At 38.3% G+C, this 22,075-nt stretch overlaps 1 protein-coding gene across 1 annotated transcript in view; it reads right to left on the bottom strand.

The window, feature by feature from the left end:
• The window catches only part of Asah2 (N-acylsphingosine amidohydrolase 2), a 58,649-nt gene extending 37,991 nt beyond the window's left edge, over positions 1 to 20,658 (bottom strand). Inside the window, exons 1-6 of the mRNA XM_027949255.2 lie at positions 20,532 to 20,658; positions 18,048 to 18,226; positions 16,401 to 16,553; positions 9,220 to 9,396; positions 7,786 to 7,913; positions 6,594 to 6,671 (exon numbers count right to left, since the gene is read on the bottom strand). Of these exons, the coding sequence (XP_027805056.2) occupies positions 6,594 to 6,671; positions 7,786 to 7,913; positions 9,220 to 9,396; positions 16,401 to 16,553; positions 18,048 to 18,226; positions 20,532 to 20,658 (842 nt within the window). The remainder of the gene's footprint in view (positions 1 to 6,593; positions 6,672 to 7,785; positions 7,914 to 9,219; positions 9,397 to 16,400; positions 16,554 to 18,047; positions 18,227 to 20,531) is intronic.
• Positions 20,659 to 22,075: the final 1,417 nt, after the last annotated feature.

Genomic DNA, 22,075 nt, shown 5'->3' with positions numbered 1-22,075 from the left:
TTTTGAAGTTTCAGTGCCCAAAGTGAGTAAAACCAAATAAGCTTCCAGCTCTGCAGCAGGACCTTGCAGGCATGCTTATTTCTTCTTATGAGCTCCACATAGGAAAGAGAACAGATGCAAATTACCTGAATATTAACCATGGATAGTTTGGGGTACAATTTGGAGGTATATTAAATTTTTTTTCCTTTCTACTTTCTATATTTTTTCAAGTTTTTTTTTAAATATGGTGAATACATCTTATTTAAATACCAATAATAATAATAATAATAATAGTAATACTCGGAAAAAATATAACCTTAAAAAAAAAACCTTCAAAATTTCTTTTTTTTCTTTTTTAAGAAAGAGTGAGAGAGAGAGAGACAGAATTTTTTAATATTTATTTTTCTTTTAGTTTTTCGTGTACACAGCATCTTTGTATGTGGTGCTGAGGATCGAACCCGCACCGCACGCATGCCAGGCGAGCGCACTACTGCTTGAGCCACATCCCCAGCCCTCAAAGTTTCTTCAGGTTAAAACTTTCCAACAGTCAAGTCCAATGTCTCCTGCCAACTGGTTTTTATGGCTTTGTTTTCTAAACTTGGGACAATCTAACAAGCCTGATTTATCTCTGTTGTCAGCCAACTGTCATCACCCTTGTCATGAAAAAAGTCCCGACCCAGTACCTTTTCCTTATGTGAAAATGGACCAAACACAGGGTGAGAGCTCACTACACACCCATGGCCTGTGCTCTACTAGAGAAGCACGTGAGCATGCAGACAAGAGAGGCAGAGCAGGAAGAAGGCGTTAAGATTCAGATCAACTTAACAGGGAAAAAAATATATCAGTGATACAGTGGCAGACAGCAGGGCTTTATAAACCAGATTTAATGCAAATAGAGGAATTTATGAAGACAAAGATCAGGTGAGACGGATTTTTAAAGAGGTCAAAAATAGTGTTGTGAATGGCAGTCACTAAGTTTTTGACATTTGCAATTTGAATAGGATCAAGTGAACTAAGGGGAGAGTAGACAGGGTAGAGTGGAAGAAGCAGTATAGATGGACATTGTAATTCAAAAAGTCATAGTTATAAAGGGTAAAGGAGATTTAAACACACAGGCACGTCTGAGTTCTGTAAGTCAATATGATTCAAATAAATTAGTGTAATTCCACAAATTGGATTTTTTCTGTTTGTACACAAATTATTCAAATAGCTTATACAAATCACTGCCCTGTTATTTTTTTAAATGTCTTTGAAGAGTGCCCTTACAGGATCCCTTTCTTTTTTTTATTAATTAATATTTTTATTTATATGTGATTGTGGAATACATTACAATTCTTATTACACATATAAAGCACAATTTTTCACATCTCTGTATATAAAGTATGTTCACACCAATTGATGTCCTCATGCATGTACTTTGAATAACGATGTCCATCACATTCCACCATCATTTCTAACCCCATGCCCCCTCCCTTCCCTTCCCACCTGTCTGCACTATCTAGAGTTCGTCTATTCTTCCTCCCATGCTCTCCCTCCCTACTTCACTATGAATCAGCCTCTTTATATCAGAGAAAACATTTGTCATATGATTTGGGGGGATTGGCTAACTTCACTTAGCATTATCTTCTCTAACGCCATCCATTTACCTGCAAATGCCATGATTTTATTCTATTTTTTTGCTGAGTAATATTCCATTGTGTATATATGCCACATTTTCTTTATCCATTCATCTATTGAAGGGCATCTAGGTTGGTTCCACAGTTTAGCTATTGTGAATTGTGCTGCTATAAACATTGATGTGGCTGTGTCCCTGTAGTGTGCTATTTTTAAGTCCTTTGGGTATAGACCGAGGAGAGGGAGAGCTGGGTCAAATGGTGGTTCCCTTTCTGTAAGAATTCAAGGATTAGCAATAAATAAAATAGAAGGCAATTAAGCAATCATTCAAAGACCTGCTGAGACCTTCCCTCTGACTCCAATAAATAGGAACCACATCATACTGATTCTTAGAGGGCTGACAGAAAGCAAAGAAAGGGAAGAAAAAGAGGAATTCATGCCACTCCGGCAAACTCAAGGGAAGTAAAGCAAGATGCTGGCTGTTCTGTTGCAGCCCAAGCCCATCTTCCCGGCCGCTCAGGGCTGCTTTCACCAGGCTGGCTGTGTGACAAGTGGCTATTCCACTAACCAGAGCTGCCATTTGGGTTCCTTTCTTTCTTTCTTTCTTTCTTTCTTTCTTTCTTTCTTTCTTTCTTTCTTTCTTTCTTTCTTTCTTTCTTTTTTAAACCTCTGTTTTGTTCTCCTCCTTCATACTTTCTTCATACATGTGCTGACTTAATGTATCAGAATTTCTCAAGGCTCTGTTTTGTCTCCTCTGGATGACAGACTCTGGGGTGCCTTCCAAAGTTTCCCAAAGTAGATTTTGTATATATTTTTCTTATATTTATATTTGGCTTATATTTTAATTCAGAACATTCCCAATATGTTCTCTATGTCCAAAAAGGTATAGATATTTTCCTGACATAGGTCAAGTGAGGGACTGACAATTGTAGAGGGTTTTGTGACCTATGAAAGAGATTTGCCCACATAGATTTATTTCATTCCTCAAGTCTCTGTTGTTCCTAACCTTTCAATAGTCCCTACCCAATCCCAGTTTAAAATACTGTAATGATTTTCCATTTCTCTTAGTATAAAAACCAAAGTCTTTATTGTGACATCTAATCTCTTGCTGTATCTCACAACACTCTGACCCTTTGTCCTTTGTGCTCCAGACATACAGACCTCCCATAAGTCAAAAGGATCCCAGAGTTTTTACACATCTTTCTCCCACTGTGCTAAGTGTTCTTTTCTATACCCCATTTTGCCAGTTAATTCCTATTCTTCCTTCAGCTTTTGTCTCTTCCTCAGGGAAACATTTTCAAATCTTCTGACATGATCAAAATTCTTCAAGATAATTCTACACACACCTTCCTTCCTACTTAATCTCATTATAATTCAGTATATAACATTGTTATTATTATTATTATTATTATTATTATTATTATTATACAATTTGTTAAATTAGCACTTAAGCCAACTGTAATTTTATTTGTATTTTGTGTCTATTTATATGCCTTCTATCTCCATCAGTAGACTATAAAGGGCAGCAACTATGTCTGCTTTTGCTCATGATTGTATTCCTAGGACTAGCTCAGTTCATGACATACACACTCCACAGAGATTTAATAAATGAATGAGTGAACAAATAATAATCTCTTCGTAAAAAGAAGATAGGATACCCATATTGAGAAATGTGAGAAAAGTCTCAGAGAGTTTAAGGGATTCATTCAAGGAACACAAACTTAGGTATTTGATTCCAAGGTATTTGGTTCTGGATTCCAAGGCCAGGGAATGCATCATTCCAAGGACTAAAAGTATGGGTGGCACATATTAGGTGCCTCATGTAGACTTGTTGACTGAAGAAAGGAAAACAAAAATAAAAGTAGGAAGGAATTATGAACTTTGGTAGAGTTTCAGTGTGAAGAGGAGTCTTTGCTGTGACACTGGGCAGGCCACATGACTTTTGCTCCCCAGGTGAAGGTTGAACTAGATGATCTCAATGCTCTAGAATTCTGATTCTGTGTTTCCAAACTCCTTACACCTTGGGAATCTAACAGCAGACACCTACTTGTGGTGGCTTAGTTACCTAACAGCCCAGATTTCACTTTATGTTTTAGATCATTTTTAATGTATTCAAAGAGTTATTATCACTATGAAACCAGAGGCAATTGCAGGAGCAATTACATCAAGGATAACATATGGCAACTATAGAAACAATGGAAAATTACTGCAGCATGTTAAGCACAGCAGATGGAAAACCTTTACTATAACCTTGACCATTGACCCTGAGACTTCCAGATATGTAATACAGTTATATACAAAAGGGTGAAGAACATCTGGACAAAAAGCTAGCTTTTTAAAATTTTCTTTTCCCATTGTTAAATGATTTAGAAACTAATAAAAGGGAATCATGAATAAAATCAACCATCAGTCCAAGAGGTTAAATAGAAACTATAAGGAAGTTATGGCTTAGAGATAAGGTATCCCCCAAAAGCTCATGTGTGAGACAATGCAAGAAAGCTTACAGGTGAAATGATTGAGTTACAACACCCTTAACTTAATCAGTGCATTAATACTCTGATAGGGATTAACTGGATGATAACTGTAGGCAGTAAGGAGATGAGTCATTGGTGGATATGTCTTTGGGGTATATATTTTGTCTGTGGTAAGGGGATTCTATCTCTCTCTGCTTCTTGCTAAGTCCTGAGATGCTTTGCTCCACCACACATCCTGCCATGATGTTATGCCTCACCTCAGGTCCTGAAGAATGGAGTCAGCCATCTATGGACTGAGACCTCTGAAATCATGAGCCAAATAAACTTTCCTTTCTCTAAAATTGTTCTTGTCAGGTCTTTTGGTCACAGCAGTGAAAAAGCTGACAAAACAAAGCAAAAAACCACCTTCTCCCAACAAACATGGTATACTCAACATAACTTGTCAGAGATTTATGTCCTAATCAAATTCCATACCAACATGAACCACAATCTAGATCTTCCTTCCCTATTCAGTACACTTCCCACCTACTCTCTGACCTAGCATTCACTCTCGCCTCAGAACTCACTGTCTCCATGATGCCTTGAGAAATCCCATGACTCCTTCAAGATCCAGCTCCAATGTCATTTTCTCTTGGAAACCTTTTACAGTGTGTGCCCAAGAACTCATGGCTACATCATCTAAAGTCCCATAGCATTTATTTATGCCTATATAACAGCACTTTTGGCCATCTTATTTATGTTATGATGACTTATCTATTTATCTTGTCACCCACCCCAGACACCCCACTAACCTGTAAGACTCGTGAAGAGAGGAACTGTGTCTTATTCATCATAACATACCCAAAGCAACACAGTTGCATGACTGACATTTAGAAATTCTGAGTTAAATGCTAGGTGGCAATTAATCAGTAGATGAATTTATTGTAATGGAAGAATAAATCTTATCATGTCAGCCCACCTAGCAAAGTTTATCAGGGAGTTTTTAGTAACCTCATTTTATACCCAAAAAAGTAATTCCAATGCTAAAAGTTTCAAGCACTTTTATATGCCAATAATGGAATTATTTAGCAGAGGCAAATTATATTCTACCTTGTCTTTTAGCTAAAAGGATTTTGTTGTCTATGCCATGCACAAAATTAGAATTTTGCATGCATTATCTCATTTAATCCCCAAACCATTCTATATGGTATTATTATTCCCACTTTCAAATAGAATAACTGAAGTCTAAGTAGGTATAATTTTCCCCAGGCAAAGCAGGGCTTGAATGTGAACCCAAGTCAACCTTACCCTGAAACTTCAACTCTTTATCACCATGAAACTACTCCACCTAATTTTAGAGCCAAACTGGGTATGTGATAAACTATGTATCATAGTCTATTTTTCTTCAGTACTGGGTTACTTTTAATTTACTTTAATTTTTAAAATTTGCTTTTAGTTTTACTCACATAGAATCTTTCATTTAGATATTTCATGGTTCTACTTGGCCAACTCTTTGCCATCACTCTAATAATTATCAATGTTTTTTTTTAATTTTTTTTTAATATTTATTTTTTCGTTCTCAGCAGACACAACATCTTTGTTTGCATGTGGTGCTGAGGATCGAACCCGGGCCACACGCATGCCAGGCAAGCACGCTACCGCTTGAGCCACATCCCCAGCCCCACTTATCAATGTTTTAACAAAGCAAAAAACACCTTCCTCCCATAGAATGCTCAAAATTGTATAGGGATAAGAAAACTGGGAGATAGAGTAGTCACATAACTTGTCTAAAGTCACACAGTTAATAAGGATGAGAGTCCAGAGTAAATCCAAGCCATTTGACTTTAGCACCCAAGCACTATTAAACATTTCTCTGAGGGCATTTTTGTATCTTTTGTAAGTCCACAGGTCAAGGTGTCTAGAACAACATTACCCACCCAGTCAATTCCTGAGTCGGTCCAATTTCAATGACCAAAATCACATAGGAATGTAAATTCCTACTTTTTGAAGAAAACCAAATCCGTTTTCCTATATATTGTCACTGCCATATAACAGTTAAAATATGTGCTGAGTTCTTCCTATTCCTAATTGGCACTGCCTTGCATTAGATTTGATTCTCTTAGGAAAATATAAAAAGTGTTAAACCCGTAGTCACTTGCCTGATTGGTCAGGTTATTTTCTTATTTTATCAAGAAATAACTGTCCACATCATAGAAACTTTCCATCTGATGAAGTAATGAACACCAACATTTACTGAGTATTTATGTCATGTGCCAGAAGCTATGCTGAGCGCCTCACCAGGACTCCTCACTGAGTCATCCTTATATCAGCCCTAATTTACAGGCCACACACTAAGCCCTGAGAGACTGAGAACCTTGCCCAAAGCTCCATGACTGGGCCCCAGTTGTATACGACTCCAAGCCTGAACTCTTAACCCCATATTTTTTTTCAGCATCTATGGGTACTACTCTAGTCTCTTTTTTCTCCCTGTAATTAAGGAAAGATCTCCAGACACATTTAAAAAAGAAGAAAAAGAAAATAGAGTACCTGATAAGGCCCATGTCATCTCCATTCAAATCCACTATTTTCAAGAGTAGCATTTCCTTGTCTGTATTTGAAGAATACCTAGTCAGTGAAATAAAGATACTTAGTTCTATGTTAAAGACTGGCCCTCATGTATGGCAAATAATAAAAGCTGGAAAAAAAATGCCTCAGTGATATTCCTTGAAAAGCAACAGTTCTGTGAACCCCATCCAGTACCTCATTCTTCAGTAAGGAAATGGTTCGTAATCATGATTGACCTTAGGAGGACTAAGTAAACTGACCAGAGTTGAACTATATATTTTTATATAATAGATGTAATATTATATAACATATAGAAAATGATTTTTAGAAAATGATTTGTCTTTGACATTTCTACTTATATCAACTTTTAATGGAATCTCTTGGAATGTGCAGGAGTATACAAAACCAAAATCATTCAATACCTGCAACTTAAGTGTTCCTTTATGTCTTTTCAAGGAAAATCAGATTTTAGTTTCTAAAAATCAATACCTCTGAAAGCCATTGAAAAATATGCAGACAAATATAAAATGTCAAAGTCAAGTTGAAACAGATGTTGTACAATGCCATAGCAGCCAAGTACTTCTCTTCTGTTACAACCTTGTAACCAACTATTTAAAAAAAATCGTCTCCTTTAGATGTTTAATTTAGTTATGTTGGTTTCATTTCTTGCTTTTCCTTCCAGATTCTCTTTTTTATTTTTATGTTTTAATCTTCTCTCCCTTGCCCCACTCTGATGAATTTAGATGATTCCTTCTACATAACACATAATAAAACAGCTATTTTTTAATTTAACAAAAATGTGTTATGCACATTTTAGTCTCCATTTTACAGATGACAAAGCTAAGAGTCAATAAATTAAGTAAATTCTTAAAGGCCACACAATTAGGAAGTGATAAAGCTAAGTTGAATACTTGTGCCTGATTTCACAGCCCAGAGTAGACATCTACCATGGCTCCCTACGCCAACAAAGGACAGAAATATATGAAAAGAAAATATTGGGAGTTCATTATTATATTCACTCTTTGTTTCTGCTTGCCCTAGATGAACATGTTCTAAAATTATTTTAGCTTTCATACTCTCCTAGGATCCTACCATGGCCACCAATAACAACTTTTTGATTTTGTGGCTTTTCTCAAGGGAAATGCAATGATGCTGTTTTGATCATTTCCCTCACCTTGCTCTCTCTGACTGTGGATTCCTAAGGTAAGATGTAGGACTTCGATTGATCTGCACACCCTCGACATCTCCTTTATTGATGAAGATTTTGGCTGGTTTCATATTTTCATGTGCTATCTCGATGCTCTGAAAGTTAAAAGAAGGAAGAAGAGGGAGTTGTAAGCTTCGACATCCTGGTGGAGGTGACGACTTAATCCATGTAAAAGAAGAGCCCTATAAACAATTTCCTTTGTAAGGTGTCCCCACTATAGGTTAAAAGCTGAACAGCCACATGGCTGTTGTCATCTGTAGGTAAACAGATAGGGCCTTCAGGGCTGAGACAGAGGAAGTGCTGTGTGTAGGTAAGAAGAGTGTCCATTAGCTCTTGTGACCTCTGCCCTCAGGACTGCCATTTAAATGGCCAATATAGCAGACTTGACTCCCAAGACACTGGGGCATGATTTGTTAACATACAAGTGTTCCACCCTCTCTGCCCTCTCCATCCCACCACCCTCTAAGGCAGTTTTTCAAACTTGTTTTTCCTTTTTTTTTTTTTTTAACTGAAACCACAGTGAGAGATACATTTTTCATCATAACTTATTACAAACCAACATATGCACCCTAAGACAAAAGTACATAAGACAAACTCTATCCTCACTGTGGGTCATGTACTGCGATATTTTCCCATCTATTCTATTGAAGTGCTTCTGCATGTAACACTTATTGCCACCTCCAAAATTTATTTTACAAGCTATGAACACACTGCTAGCCACAGCGTGAAAAACACTGTTGTAAAGAAAATTCTGCCTTTGCCAGATGAAATTTGGGGTGACTTTGTGAGGAAAAGTAGAGACTAAACCTGGAAGGCCTAGGGAGGAAGAACAACATACACAAGATCTCTGTGCACAAACAGTAGCCGGAGCACAGGGGAGGGGGGGGGGGGGACAAGGCATTTGACCTAGGAATGGTGAGGAGCTTGAGGGTGTTGGTGAGAAGTCCCCAGGGGGGTTGGTTCTGCTGAAGAAGACTTGAGAATGAGGATGTGTTTTTACCAATTGTATCCTCTTCATTCTTTGAGACATATAAAGAAATATTAAGTTATTTGCAATTGTAGTTCTTTGATAAGTTCCTCTTCCAGTGACTCTGTGCAGGGAACAGATCATGTGAGGCCTTATAATTTATAAGAGTCACCAACAAAGTGTTTTCTGTCTTTAGATGGCTTGGGGCTTACTGCCATAGAAGCATCCTGTTCCTATCAATCAGTGCCTCTTGCCTAACAGTCCGTGGCTCAGAACCAGAAGCCAAAGAGAGTCAGGAAGGAGAAAGATAGAAAGGCACTAACACTTTTATGTCAGACCTGGATCCTAGAGGGAGTCTCTGTGTCACACCAAATCACTCCTAAAACCCAGGTAAGAAGGGTCAGGAACAGCTGCCTTGGGGACTCTTTGCCTACCTTCACAATACCAGTGACCATGTACTCAAAGGTTCGATTGCTAAATCCTTCACTGGCAATGACAAATATAGTGTACTGGAAATATCCTGCTGGACCCGAGTGTGTGTGAGTGCCACTCAGGATAACATTGTCTCTTCTGTACAGGGAGCCGTATTTACTCTGCAGTCTGTTCAGGACCTTTAGGAAAAAAAGAAAAATGAACCAACAAAGGGGATAACATACAAACTCAGCATGAGAAAAGCGTCTCCTGAGTTTAATCACTGATCCATCCCTTTGATACCCCTTTCATGTGGCCCTTCACTCTGTTTACTATTATAGTAACAATAACAAGAACAACAGTAACAGCTATAGCAATAGCTAACATTTTATAGATTGCTATGTGCAAGCACAATCCTAGGTATTATATATATATATAATGTCATTTGAAAATATTTAGAACAATCCCAAGAAGTAGGTATTGTGGACCTCTTTTTTTTTTTAACTCAGAACATTGAAGGGTACAGAAGTTAAATAATTCATTGGTAGGAGAGTGGTGAGCAGAGGCACCTTCCAGAAATTAATTTTCTGACCCATCTAAAATGTAGCAGAATCAGACTCCAAATCTGAGTCTGACTATTGAGCCAGTATTCTTAAACCATTCATCATTCAACACATAGCATTAACATTCAGGCACCTGCTCTGAGCACATGAAATATGGCAAATTCCTATCTTGAAGATGTTTTTACTCGAATGAAGGAGAAAGATAATAAACAAGAAAATAAATATGTGACAGTATGTCATACAGTGACAAATGTTATAAAAAGAAACACTGATGCATAAGAAAAAAGAAAGTGGCAGGAGTTAGTGAGGAAAGACCTTTCTGAAGAGGGGTGCTCTTTAGCAGAGGCTTACCTGGAGAAAGAAGCTAGCCATGTAGTATCTGGCATGAAGCCTTACAGGCACAGTGAAGAGACTTGGCTAGGCCTCTTAGCTACTTTACTGCATCACTTTGCAAGATGAAGAATTCACTATCTCTGAATTACATCTACTGGTCTAAGGCAAGTCATCCAGTGTGATGTAAGGACACCCCAGTAATCTCATGAAAGGTCCACGTGAAGAAGAACCATCTTACCAGCATGACTTGCTAGAAGAAGATTTCCTCAACCTCAGGCAAGTCTCCAAACAACTGCAGCCCCAGTCAACATCTGTGTGCCACCCCACAACACAGAAAAAATAATGTGTGACTTCTGCTCTAACACAAGTCAGAGGTGCCCGACCCAGCCACTCTGGGATTTCCAACCCACAGAAACCTTCTGTGGTAATACATGACTATTACTGCTTTAAGCCACTATGGTTTGGATGATTTGTTTTTTAGCAATAGACAATTAAGATAAAGATTCTTGGTAAATGTTCACTGAATTAGTCAATTAATATGCAAGTGCATGACTAGTGCACTTTGTATGGTGCACATGCAACAAGAAAACAGAAAATTGATGATGTTGCTGAGTACCTACTTCTGATTGTGCTTTAATCAGCTGCAATCTGAAGTTTGGTGTTATTGTGGCTCCTTTATGAAAAATACGAAAATGATCCAGCAAAAGTGTCAAACCCAAAGCAACCATTAGCAATGTTTACCTTGAATATGGCATAGAGTGTCTGATAAACCATCTCTCTAGGGAAGCGGGGAAGCCCTCATATATGGTTGCTGATTTCTGTGGTGTCAATGCTCCCACCATGGTCAATTTTAAAACTGCCAAAAGTTTAACAACCAAACCACAACATTCCTTAACAATTAACAACAATCTCTCATGAGCTGGTGCAATCCACTTCCAGAACACCACTAGTCCACAGGGAAGTAGCAGCTTATGCACTGCATAGTTAACAGAGATGAAGGCAGCCATGCAACTTCTCCCTCAACTGAAGAGTGATGCTACTCATTCTACCCATGTGGTCATTAAAGCATAAAGAATATCTTGCACACTATCTTGCCTCATTAACCTCTCCATACCCCAAAGAACAATTGTTTGGTTACCATGTCCACATAAGCAACACTGAAGCATGAAGCAGCAATTATGGGAAGGAAATATGAAAGAGCGCAACTAACATCCCTCTAACCAAGCAGCCCTCAGCCTCCATCCCAGTGAGTTTGTATTCCTTCTGTTTCACCCTAAGTCCAACCTCAACTCCTATTGCTTCCACAAATGCTTCTGCACAGTAACTACCACACCATGCAGAAGAAAAAAAAATGTCTGGGAGAAGAGGAAATAATTGATGAAGGGACACCACCAAGCTGAACTAAAGTCAAAGGCTGAAATTCTTGAAATTCTGCACCAAGACAGGAAGGTAATAGAAAAGTAGAACTGCAAGTCAACTTTAAAACTCCCTAACCCCACTCAGTTTATTCCTAAGACTACAACATTGGGATTTTAGAATTAAATGTATTAATTCATTTCTGTTCAAGAATCAAGTACTTAAAAAGATAGTAATAATGAGGTATGGGGATGTGGCTCAGTGGTGGCACACCTGCCTAGCATGTCTGAAGCCCAGGGTTCTATTCCCAGCTTCACACACACACACACACACACACACACACACACACACAATGAATCTTGAACAAAAAAAGCTACAAATAGCACACCCACGACTGCAGGTACCTTTTCCTAAACCATAATCTCTGGTAAGAAGCCAGACCCATAGGACTTTGAGGGAAAATAAAATATATGAAATAATAATAGAATAATCATGCATGCAAATAACCATTATTACAAGCACATTTGCCCTTTCTTGAAAGAAAGGGTATTTTAATATAGAACAATGCAGTTATGTTAATGTATGTAGCTGACTTCTTTGTCTTCCATTCCCATTTCGTTTCCTATCCCAGATACTCTTGAGAGAATGATATAGACTATTAGAAAGTCATTCCGTTTTCCTGCCTTGCCTCACTGCTCAGAGATCCTTTCTAATCTTCATTCCATGCTGGAAATGTCATTAGTCTTGAAGCTGAGATGGAGAACCTACCTCAAACCAGGTGTTAAAGATAAGCTTAATGGCACTTATATAGCTACTTTTATTTTTCACACCTTCCTTTGAGTTAATATGGAATAACTAAGTTGGTTTATTTAAAGGCCTTCCCACTGGGTCTCAGATTGCATGGAAAAATAAAAATAGGAAGATATGTTGCATGGTACCCACTATGACATGACCTCATCTATAAACCAACACATTAAGCCCCTCTCCCCTCACCATTCCAGCCCCAAAGTCTACCTTTGACTCTTCTGTTTTCTTTAGTTCCTTAGAAAAGTAGTATAGTATAATAATAACTCTGGCACCAAAATGCCTAAAGTTCAAATCCCAGCTCTGACAGTTCTTCACTGTGTAACTCTGGATAAGTTACTTGATGGTCTACAATTTAGCTTCACAGTCTGTCTAAGGACATAACATCAATACTCTCTCATAGAGTTGCTTAGAGGATTAAACAAGTTTATATATACAAACTTTGTTCCATGTTAAAATGTTTTATATATTGTTCTTCATATATATATATATATATATATATATATATATATATATATATATACACACATATGCATAATGCTCTTCATAAATATATATAATGCTATATATATAATATATATATATCACACACACACATATATGAATTCATATATAAAAATATAAGGCTGGCACTTAGAACAGTACCTGGCTTATTATGTGTTAGTTTTTATGTCTATTCATCCCCAAATCTCATAAGCATTTAATTTCATCCCTTACCCACATGAAATCTCACTGTCACCTCATTGGTTTAGGATCTTTGTGCCAACCTCAAATGACATAGGAGAAATTGTCAGGCAATGTTAAAAACCCTTCTGCCACCTTAATTTCTCTTTCTATCTCTTTCAATCCTCCAACACCTTGTAAAATTCCCCTGTATTAAATGTCCTCTGTTTTAAATACCTAGTATGATACTGTTTTCCTAACTGGACTCTTACAAATAAAATCTCAATATTAAAAATCTGATGGGCTGGGGCTGAGGCTCAGTGGTAGAGTACTTGCCTAGCTGGGCAAGGCCCTGAGTTCAATCTTCAGTACTACATAAAAATAAATAGACAAAAAAAGGTACTGTGTCCATCTACAACTATAAAAAGCACCTTAAAGTCTGCTAATTTATGTCTTTATCTCTAGCTCCACTTTATTCCAATCCATATCAAACATCACTGTCTGATTAATCATCTTAAACCAAAATAGTGTTTATATTACCATTCAAAAGTTTTATAAAATTCCACAACACTCCCAGAATTAAAAAATAAAAACCTTGCATTCCCAGGCCTTCCACATTACAGCCAACACACCATCCAGATACATCTTAAGACCTGACTCCATGTGTCCTAACAGAATTCTTCTGTTCCCTCAGAAGAGAGTCTCTGTCTCTCCCTTTCAAATCTCGTTGTTCATGCTGTCCCTTCCATATGGTATGTCATCTCTCATTGTAAACTTTTAAAATTCTGCACACTCAAATGTCATTTCCACAATGAAAATGTCTTCATAATTACCATTTCCTGAATCCCTTTGTGCTGATCTTAAAATACTATACATATTCTAAAAATTCTTCAGTATTTCCTACAAGAGTTAAAGCTTAATTTTCCCACCTGTAAGTATGAACTAGATTTAGTGACTTGCTTAATAGAATAGGGTGAAAGTAATAGTAACTTATAAGACATGGTTATAAAAGGCACTGTGGATTCCTCCTTGTTCTTTCTCTTGGGATACTCCCTCCAAAGGAATCCATCAGAATATGGAGTGAGTAATTGAGGTTTTCTGCCAACAACCACAGGAGTGAACCATCTTGCAATGAGAATTCAAATCCCAAATTGATCCTTAAATTTAAGGTTCATTCTTTTTTTTTTTTTTTAGTTGTACACGATACCTTTATTTTGTTTATTTATTTTTACGTAGTGCTGAGGATTGAACCCAGGACCCCGTGCATGCTAGGCATCCTCTACTACTAAGCCACAACTCCAGCCCAAGGCTCATTCTTAAATGTCTGCATTCTTTGCCATCATCTTGATTGCAAGAAAACTGAGGCCAAAACCACAGAGCCAAGCCAGTTCAGAACTCCTAACCAACAGACCAAGTGGAATAATAATGTTTGTTGTTTTAAATCACTGTGCTTTGGGATAAGTTATTACACAGTAATCAATAAATAATATACCAGTATACTTTACTCCAGAGAATAATGTGTGTTACTGAAAATACTCTTCCTTTTATGCCCCAACTAGATGGTGAACACATAAGGGACATGAGTATGACTCACTTAGCTGTGTGTCCCCTGTAGTGGCCAGCAAAGTGCTTACAAAAAGCAGGTGGTCAGCATATTTCACCCTCTAAAATAATAATGTCTTTTAAGAACAAGGGTTCTTGGATGAATAGATGATGGATGAATGGGTGGATGGATCCATCAATCTATCGATGGAATATGGTGGATGGATGGTAGATAAATGGATGGATGATGGATGAATGGGTGGTTGGTGGATAAATGGATGGATGGTGATTGAATAGATAAATGGAGAGGCTGGCAGTTGTTAGGTTGATGAATGGATGATGAATGGGTGGATGTGAATGGGTTGGCACGGTCTATAGGAGCTCTTGGCACTCAGGCAGGTAGCCTCTTACCTGAGAAACTGGGAGAGGGATCTCAGGCAAGAGCTCCTTGCCCCCGTTTCCCTTTTGAGTCACAAGCCAGACCTTTCTTGAAATCAGGAAAGTCAATTCTCCAAGTCCTTCCTCTCTCATAACTTAAATTGAGCTGATTTCTCTTTAGGAAAGGCCCAGGTGATCAGCATCCCTTATCCCTCTTCCCCGCAGAGTTTCCACCTCCCTTCAGGTACAGGAGGCAACTTCTCAGGTGGGTTTGGGAGACATGGGCTCTGGGATTAGGCGCACATGTGTTCAGAACCCAGATCCCACATTTGCTAACTGTCTGAATTTTGGAAAGTTACTTACCTTCTTTGAGACTCAGTTGCCTTATCCATGATATGGGGACAACAGCAAAGCCACCTCTGAGTTCTGTTGTTAAATGTAGGAGGGAGGAAAACACTCAATGCCCCCTCCTGTTTCCAGAGATGGGAGAGGCTCCCACCCTACACCCCAGGGAGGGAGATATTGGAACAGTGCCTTTAGACCATCTCACCACCCCTTGGCTGGCCTCTTCACACAGCCAGAGCAGCACAGGGGAGACTCACAGAACATGGCACTGCATGACGGCACTTAACAGTCATTGTTCTGGCCAGGGCTCCAGCCTCTCCTCTTTCTCACATTCATGACTATGTGAACAGACCTGAATAGAGCATTCACTCATTGTGACCTGATCTTATGAAAAAACACTTCACTGGGTCAAAAGCTTGAAAGTGTGCTTCAAGAGATAGAACTGGAACTCTAATATCCATCATTTTATTCTGCCCCATTTTTCCTTCCTTCCCTATCTTCCTCTCTCCCTCTCTGCTCCTCCCTCTCCTTTTCTTTCTCTAATCTTTATATGTTTCAGGCAGCCCAGGACACCATGTAACTTTTTGCTAAGCTTAATTATCCCCACAGGCAGGTAACAAGTTCTAAATTGGGGAGGAAAAAAAATCACAGAAAAGTCTGCCATATTCTACAATACAGTTTAAAGATTAATAGAGCTGATGTTATATTCTTTTATAATATTTGTCATATAAATTTTCAAACTCATACAAAAATGACCAGAATAATATAATTAACTCCCTGTGCCTATCACCCAGTTTCTACAGTTACCAACCCATAGCTAACCTCATTTCAATGTTGCCTTTTAATTCTCATTTGACTCCTTGCATGCCTTCTCAATTGTCTGAGAACTTGAGAGATGAGTGATGAATCGATGCTCTCAAACTTCTAACGAGGAATGATTTAGTGAAAGAATATATGTGAAAGTCACCTGGAATATAATAAGCTTTCAAAAAATATTAACATTCTTAATGACAAGACATCTGCAGAACTGAGAGTGAGTTTTGATCAAGATGACTTAGACTCAATAATGGGGCTCATTCTTGTACGATTGTCTGCTGGATGAGAGCTTCTATTGATGGTAGAGGCTCACTGTGAGAAACCAAGAGTGCTTAGGCCATCATGTTTTGTTCACCCAGACTTCCTTTAAATCACATCATTTCATTTGGCCTTCAATTACCTACCTCCAGCCTGAGTCTCTGGGATATCATGCCTATGTCAACGCTGACAAACACTATTCGTCGGTTTGGCCCAGTGGGTTCCGCCATGATGAATGCACGACTATACAGCCTTGTGAGGATGCCTCGAGCGTTCTGGCCAGATTTGCCATAGCCCATCTAAAGAGAAGGGGAGAATGAGAGCCATGCTAGCCCACTCACCTACTAATGGAAAGAAGGCACAAGCATAGGAGAATAAATTCTTTCAGAAAGACAAAAAATAAAAACCACATGAACCCATAGCTCTGAGTGAGATAACTAATGTGTTTTCAAGAATAATTTATGTTAATAATAAAGCCAAATAATAAAAAAAAATGTTAAATAATAAAGCCAAAATCATAATAGTGACTTTAATCTTCTACTCAAATGTAAAGGCAATGTATTAATAAGGCAGAAAACATTCACTGGTGTATGTCAAGGAAAGTGCTAGTATGGCTCAAGAATTCCATTTCTACACTGGAAACCCTTTGATAGCCATTCTGTTCTTGAAAATGAAAGTTTTTCATCTTTCTGCTTAAGGTACTAAAGAAGGAAATATTTTCTGTACCTCTACCCGACATTGTTCAGGAACATCCTGAAGATTGGAGCCTGCCTGTCTCACAATCGTTGTTTGGTGTGTGATTTTTTTTCCTCTGAAGATAATGGTATCTTTATGATTAAGTTATCTTTACTGAGGTACTTCACCCCGGCTTTTACCATGTTATCTCTCCCTAAGCAAAGCCAAGTCAGATCACAGGCATCTATCCCAAGCTCCTTTTGTCACTATTCATAAAACCCACCTATAAAGACTACACCCATACCTTCAGAATGCCCCTTCTACCATTAACTTTATCTCTCATTAGAGTGTTCACTTAGGGTTCCCATTCCAAGTCACTTTTTAGAAGAGACAGCTGGGAATAACTCTTAGAATATAAAAATTACTTGGTAACAGGAAGCAAATCCCATCGGACATTCATGTTCTGGTTTCTTAGGCACAAGCATAGGAGAATAAATTCTTTCAGAAAGACAAAAAATAAAAACCATAAATAGGTACTTCTACCACCATAGCCAAGAATTTGCATGCTATCAGTCAATAGGCCCCTCCTGACCTATAGAAGTATTTTATTTGGCTTACCTGGTGTTAGCTCATACTAAGTTTACAGTTCCAGCTACAGTTGCCTATGTTTTTCGAGTGAGAGATTGAAAGCCTCAAATCTTCAATTCAGAGATATTTTGGCTTCTTTTGACAAAATCATTAAATTAGATAGCTCTGAGCCCACAGTTACCTCGTAGAACTGATAATTGACTTTACAAAGGACTTGTGACTGAACAAAAATTTCCCTCTTCCTTATAGGATCATATTTCCAATGCTAAACAATACCAAAGGGGGTGGGGTCGTGGCTCAGTGGTAGAGTGCTTGCCTTTCACGTGCGCAACCCTGGGTTTGATCCTCAGCACCACATAAAAATAAATAAGTGAAATAAAGGTATAGTGTCCAACTACAACTAAAAATATTTAAAAAAAACAATACCAAAGTCAATAGGAAGATTAGAAGAAGATAACAATGAACGTAGAATGCAAAATAATAAAATTACTTTTTTCACAGCCTCCCTAAAAAGCCCATCATTAACCTACCAAATTGATATCCGCTACTTGTCCTGTGCAGTCAGCTCGCCCAACACCAATATGGTAGCCACTGAAGTTCTGAAATAGAGGTGGCTCTGGGGTGCAAGTAACTGGAGAGGCTTGGGTGGCTATGGTGTCCTGCGTAACTGGAGAGGTTTGGGTGGTAGGAAAACCATGGTTTCCTGAATCTAAAATAGATAAGATATTTGAGAAACAACATTTCATCCACTTTTTTTGTCTGTATCCATTAGAATACATAAGTTCAGGTACCCAAGGAAAAAAAATCTTTATTTTTTTTATATATAAGATACACCATGAGAAATAAAACAGAAGAAATAGATATCATAATTCTAAGCAGCATCTTTTTTGGGGGGTGAGGGGTGGGGGAGGGGTTGGCAATGCTTCAGACTAACAAATAGAGCCTCTGTGAAATGTCATTATGAGCTTTTCCTTGTCACAGTTGTCTGCTGCCCTCACTGTCCCTGCTTTTATGTCCCTGCCAAACAAAACAGGAACCAGGCTCCTCTCATATGATTCGCTAAATCCAACTTCTGGGGATTTTTTTCTTCCATTCTCTCCATTCAGACCTCTCACTCTTTTCCTCTCTGCCAACTGGTCTCTATCACTTGCTTCAGAACAGATCCATTTCCATCACACCTAGATCTAGCTCAGCTCCTCCAAGATGCCACCCAGATATCTCTACCCTGCCCTGGTCCTCCTTGGCCTTTCAAAGCCCAGATCCTGTATGCTTGTTGACATAGTTCCACCTTTTTGTAATTATGTTCACATCTATTTATCCACATGCATTAATATACCATATTAATGCATGCATGCATGTATTTCTAATACACAAACACATATGAATTATCAAAGGAGCCAGAATGACACAGAGATTAGTTAGATCAAAAACTAACTGCCTGGTTTTGAAACCCGACTCTACCTATTACTAATGCAATACCTTGCTTAACTTATTTCACTTCAATTTTCTCAACTACATAATGTAAACAATAATAGTATCCTCTTCCTACGGTTGTTTGGAACAACAACGGTATTATTACATTCTTAAAATTTAGAGCAATGATTGGTAGATAGCTTTGGTCTTCCTTACATATTTAGACATTTTCATATACATTTTCTTTTTTGTTTCAACCCCCAGACAATAGCCAAGGAATAGCCAAGATTGCAAATATTGGTGTCACAAAGTATTAGTGGTCAGAAGGTTCTTGGGCTAGAGATTTATAGCTAACATCTTTTGGGATTCCAGAATTTTTGAACCAAAAACAGTCATAGATCACCAAGTCCAACCTCTTCAGGTTTACAGATAAGAAAACTGAAACTCAGAGCAGTGACTTCACCAAGATTTCACAGTGAACATGCAGTAGATCCCAGGTCCAATTTAGATTCTCAAACTCAGAATCAGATGCTCTTGTGGCCAAATCCTAGGTGGAGTTAGAATCTATGGTTTTAAATAAATCCCAAGGATCCTCTCATTTCTAGCAGAGAAAGACCCCACTCTGGCTACTGCTATAATAGAGGATACCTGTTTTTTTGAATCCACAGGGAACTCAAAGCAACAGAACATGATAGAGAATACTCTAGAAAAGAGAAGAGGCCACGAAAAGGAAAGTGGAAGTGAACCATCCATCTGCTTTTCCATTCTGCCTGGCGACAGACCTCTCTTTACTTTGGTCAAAGCATGGAATTGCTCCTCCCCACACTCTCTATCGCCTAACAGGCATGTTACCAAACATGGAAGCAGAGACTCCACCGAAACCTGGATGGAACACAGTGCTAAGATTGCCTATAAATGTAGCCTATATAGTTTTTTATAGTTTTCAAAAACTCAATTTGTTTCCAATATCAAATACAAAAAAAAAAAATCAGAGACACCTTAAAAAAAAATCTCAATTTCCAGCTTTTCTTGAAAACTTGGGAGATCTGAGACCATGCCGTATCATGACAAAGAGCACAACAAGCTATGGATCCCCTTCATCAGAATTGAACCTGCCCCCACTCTGTTCTGTCTCTCCACTCAAACCTGGTGGAAGAATTTGATTGGCCTGTAGGATTTGAATTGGAGGCTCCCTTTCTTAAGGCTTTTCATAGACTGACATTCAGGGGTCTTTTTTTCTTTTTTGTTTTGTTTGTTTTGTCTCCAGGAGAAAACAGATGCTGCCAACAAGGAGACAGAAAGATTAGAAGCTTGGGGTAAAAGCTGACATTACCAGGCTTTGAAGAATCTTGAACTGGGCATAGATTAATGGGAAAGCTAAAGGCAAATATGTGCACGTGTCTCTTAACTGTATCTTTAGGGACAAAGGTAAATTTGATAAAAACTGCTATCAAGGCAGAAAGAATAATTAATGTAAAGGAAAGGACCATCCCATCTCCCTGAAGCACACATTGAACTATCAGCAGATACAGTTTCTCACCTTGGTATCCCCCAATAATTAAGACCGAGGAAGAGCATCTAAGAGGGCCCATGACACTTGCCTTTGTGGTTTTCGATGGTCCCACTGGTAATGAACAAGAGGCTGAGAAGGGCCACTGTGATGGCAGTCACCATTACAAGGAGAAAAATCAGGAATGTCTCCAATGTGGAGAAAGTACGCTTGGCCATTTCTCTTGAGGCAAAGCAGAAATGGGAGAAGAAACATGGAGAGGAATAAAAAGACAGAATCATGGGTGAAAATTCATACGCATTGAGCTTCTCAAGGCTAAAACATCTTAGCTTTCATCTTGACCGTGGCAAGGATGGCAAACAGAACATATTTACCACGGCTTCCATATCCCAGACCACAACAGACAAGACCAATTACAATAGTGTTTTTGAAAAGCTTAGATGTGTTATCCAAATGCTTCACAACACAATCTATTTGCATTCCACTGTTGGTACCTATCTCATAGAATTTCTATAAAAATAAGATCACGCGTACAAAGGATACTTCTTCTGAGTATTTATCATTAGGTTGATGAAACAGAGACCACCATACTCCTCCCTGTCTTTAAAGGGAGTTTACAGGAAACTAGTGCTAAAGGTCTATTAGAGTGCCAGGTGGGAACTTCAGAACCCATTTTTCTTAACCCATGCTTGAAGAAACCTGAGCAGTGATATGAGACTCCCAGGACTGGTCCTTAAAAGGAGCAATTTGTGGCTAAGATGCTGCCACCCCATGTATTGAGAAATGGCAAGAAATTAATGCATTCAGTGTGGCCCAGACAATGTTTGGTTTCAATTTGAGTGAGATGGCAAGAAAAAAAAATGCATTTATAGTTTATCTGTAAAAATAGAGCTTACATTTATAAATCTGATATTTCACATTTTCTTTTAAAATAGTTCATAAAATACAGCAGTAGCTGGTGTCCCTGCAGCTGGAACATGCACTATCTAGCCTGCTAAACCTGTATAGGATACAGAATAAATGGAAACCATTATGTAATCTGGAACCATTTAAGACGGAATCATGGGCTCAGCTCCTCAAGGTATATTTGCATTCTGAAGGCAGATGAGGCATCTGCCTTAATGTTCAAATTCAGATTTTAATCATCAATGAAAAATAAATAGTGCTCACTCAAATGTTAATTTCCCTAAAGATGGTGGTAAAGTCAGTTAAAGTGGTTTAACAAGAATGTTAATGTGTTGGCAGTGATTCTGGCAGCTAAACAGAGTGGAGAAACACATGAGGTAGACAGGTCATTCAAGTCCAACTAAAAGGCGAAAATTCAAATGCAAAATCAAGTGTCATTGTTGTCTTATATAGAAGGTCAGCAGTGGTAATCAGTTCAACAGAGCAAAAATGGCCAAACAAAACGTGTGTGTGTGTGTATGTGTGTGTGTGTATGTATGTGTGTGTGTATGTGTGTATGTGTGTGTGTGTGTGTGTGTGTGTGTGATGTGTTAATGTGTTATATAGCACCTCTGTTTGGTACACAGCTTCTTATCACATGACTACACTTAACATAGACAATCTTTATGTTGTCAGTCATCTTGGCTTATAGAAGGCTCATAGCCTGTGGTTCATTTAAAGTGATTTTTT

The sequence above is a fragment of the Marmota flaviventris genome, chromosome 4, assembly GCF_047511675.1.
Source record: "Marmota flaviventris isolate mMarFla1 chromosome 4, mMarFla1.hap1, whole genome shotgun sequence".
NCBI lineage: Eukaryota > Metazoa > Chordata > Mammalia > Rodentia > Sciuridae > Marmota > Marmota flaviventris.
The sequence above is the reverse complement of the archived record's forward strand: the minus strand, read 5'-3'. Positions and strand labels throughout refer to the sequence as shown.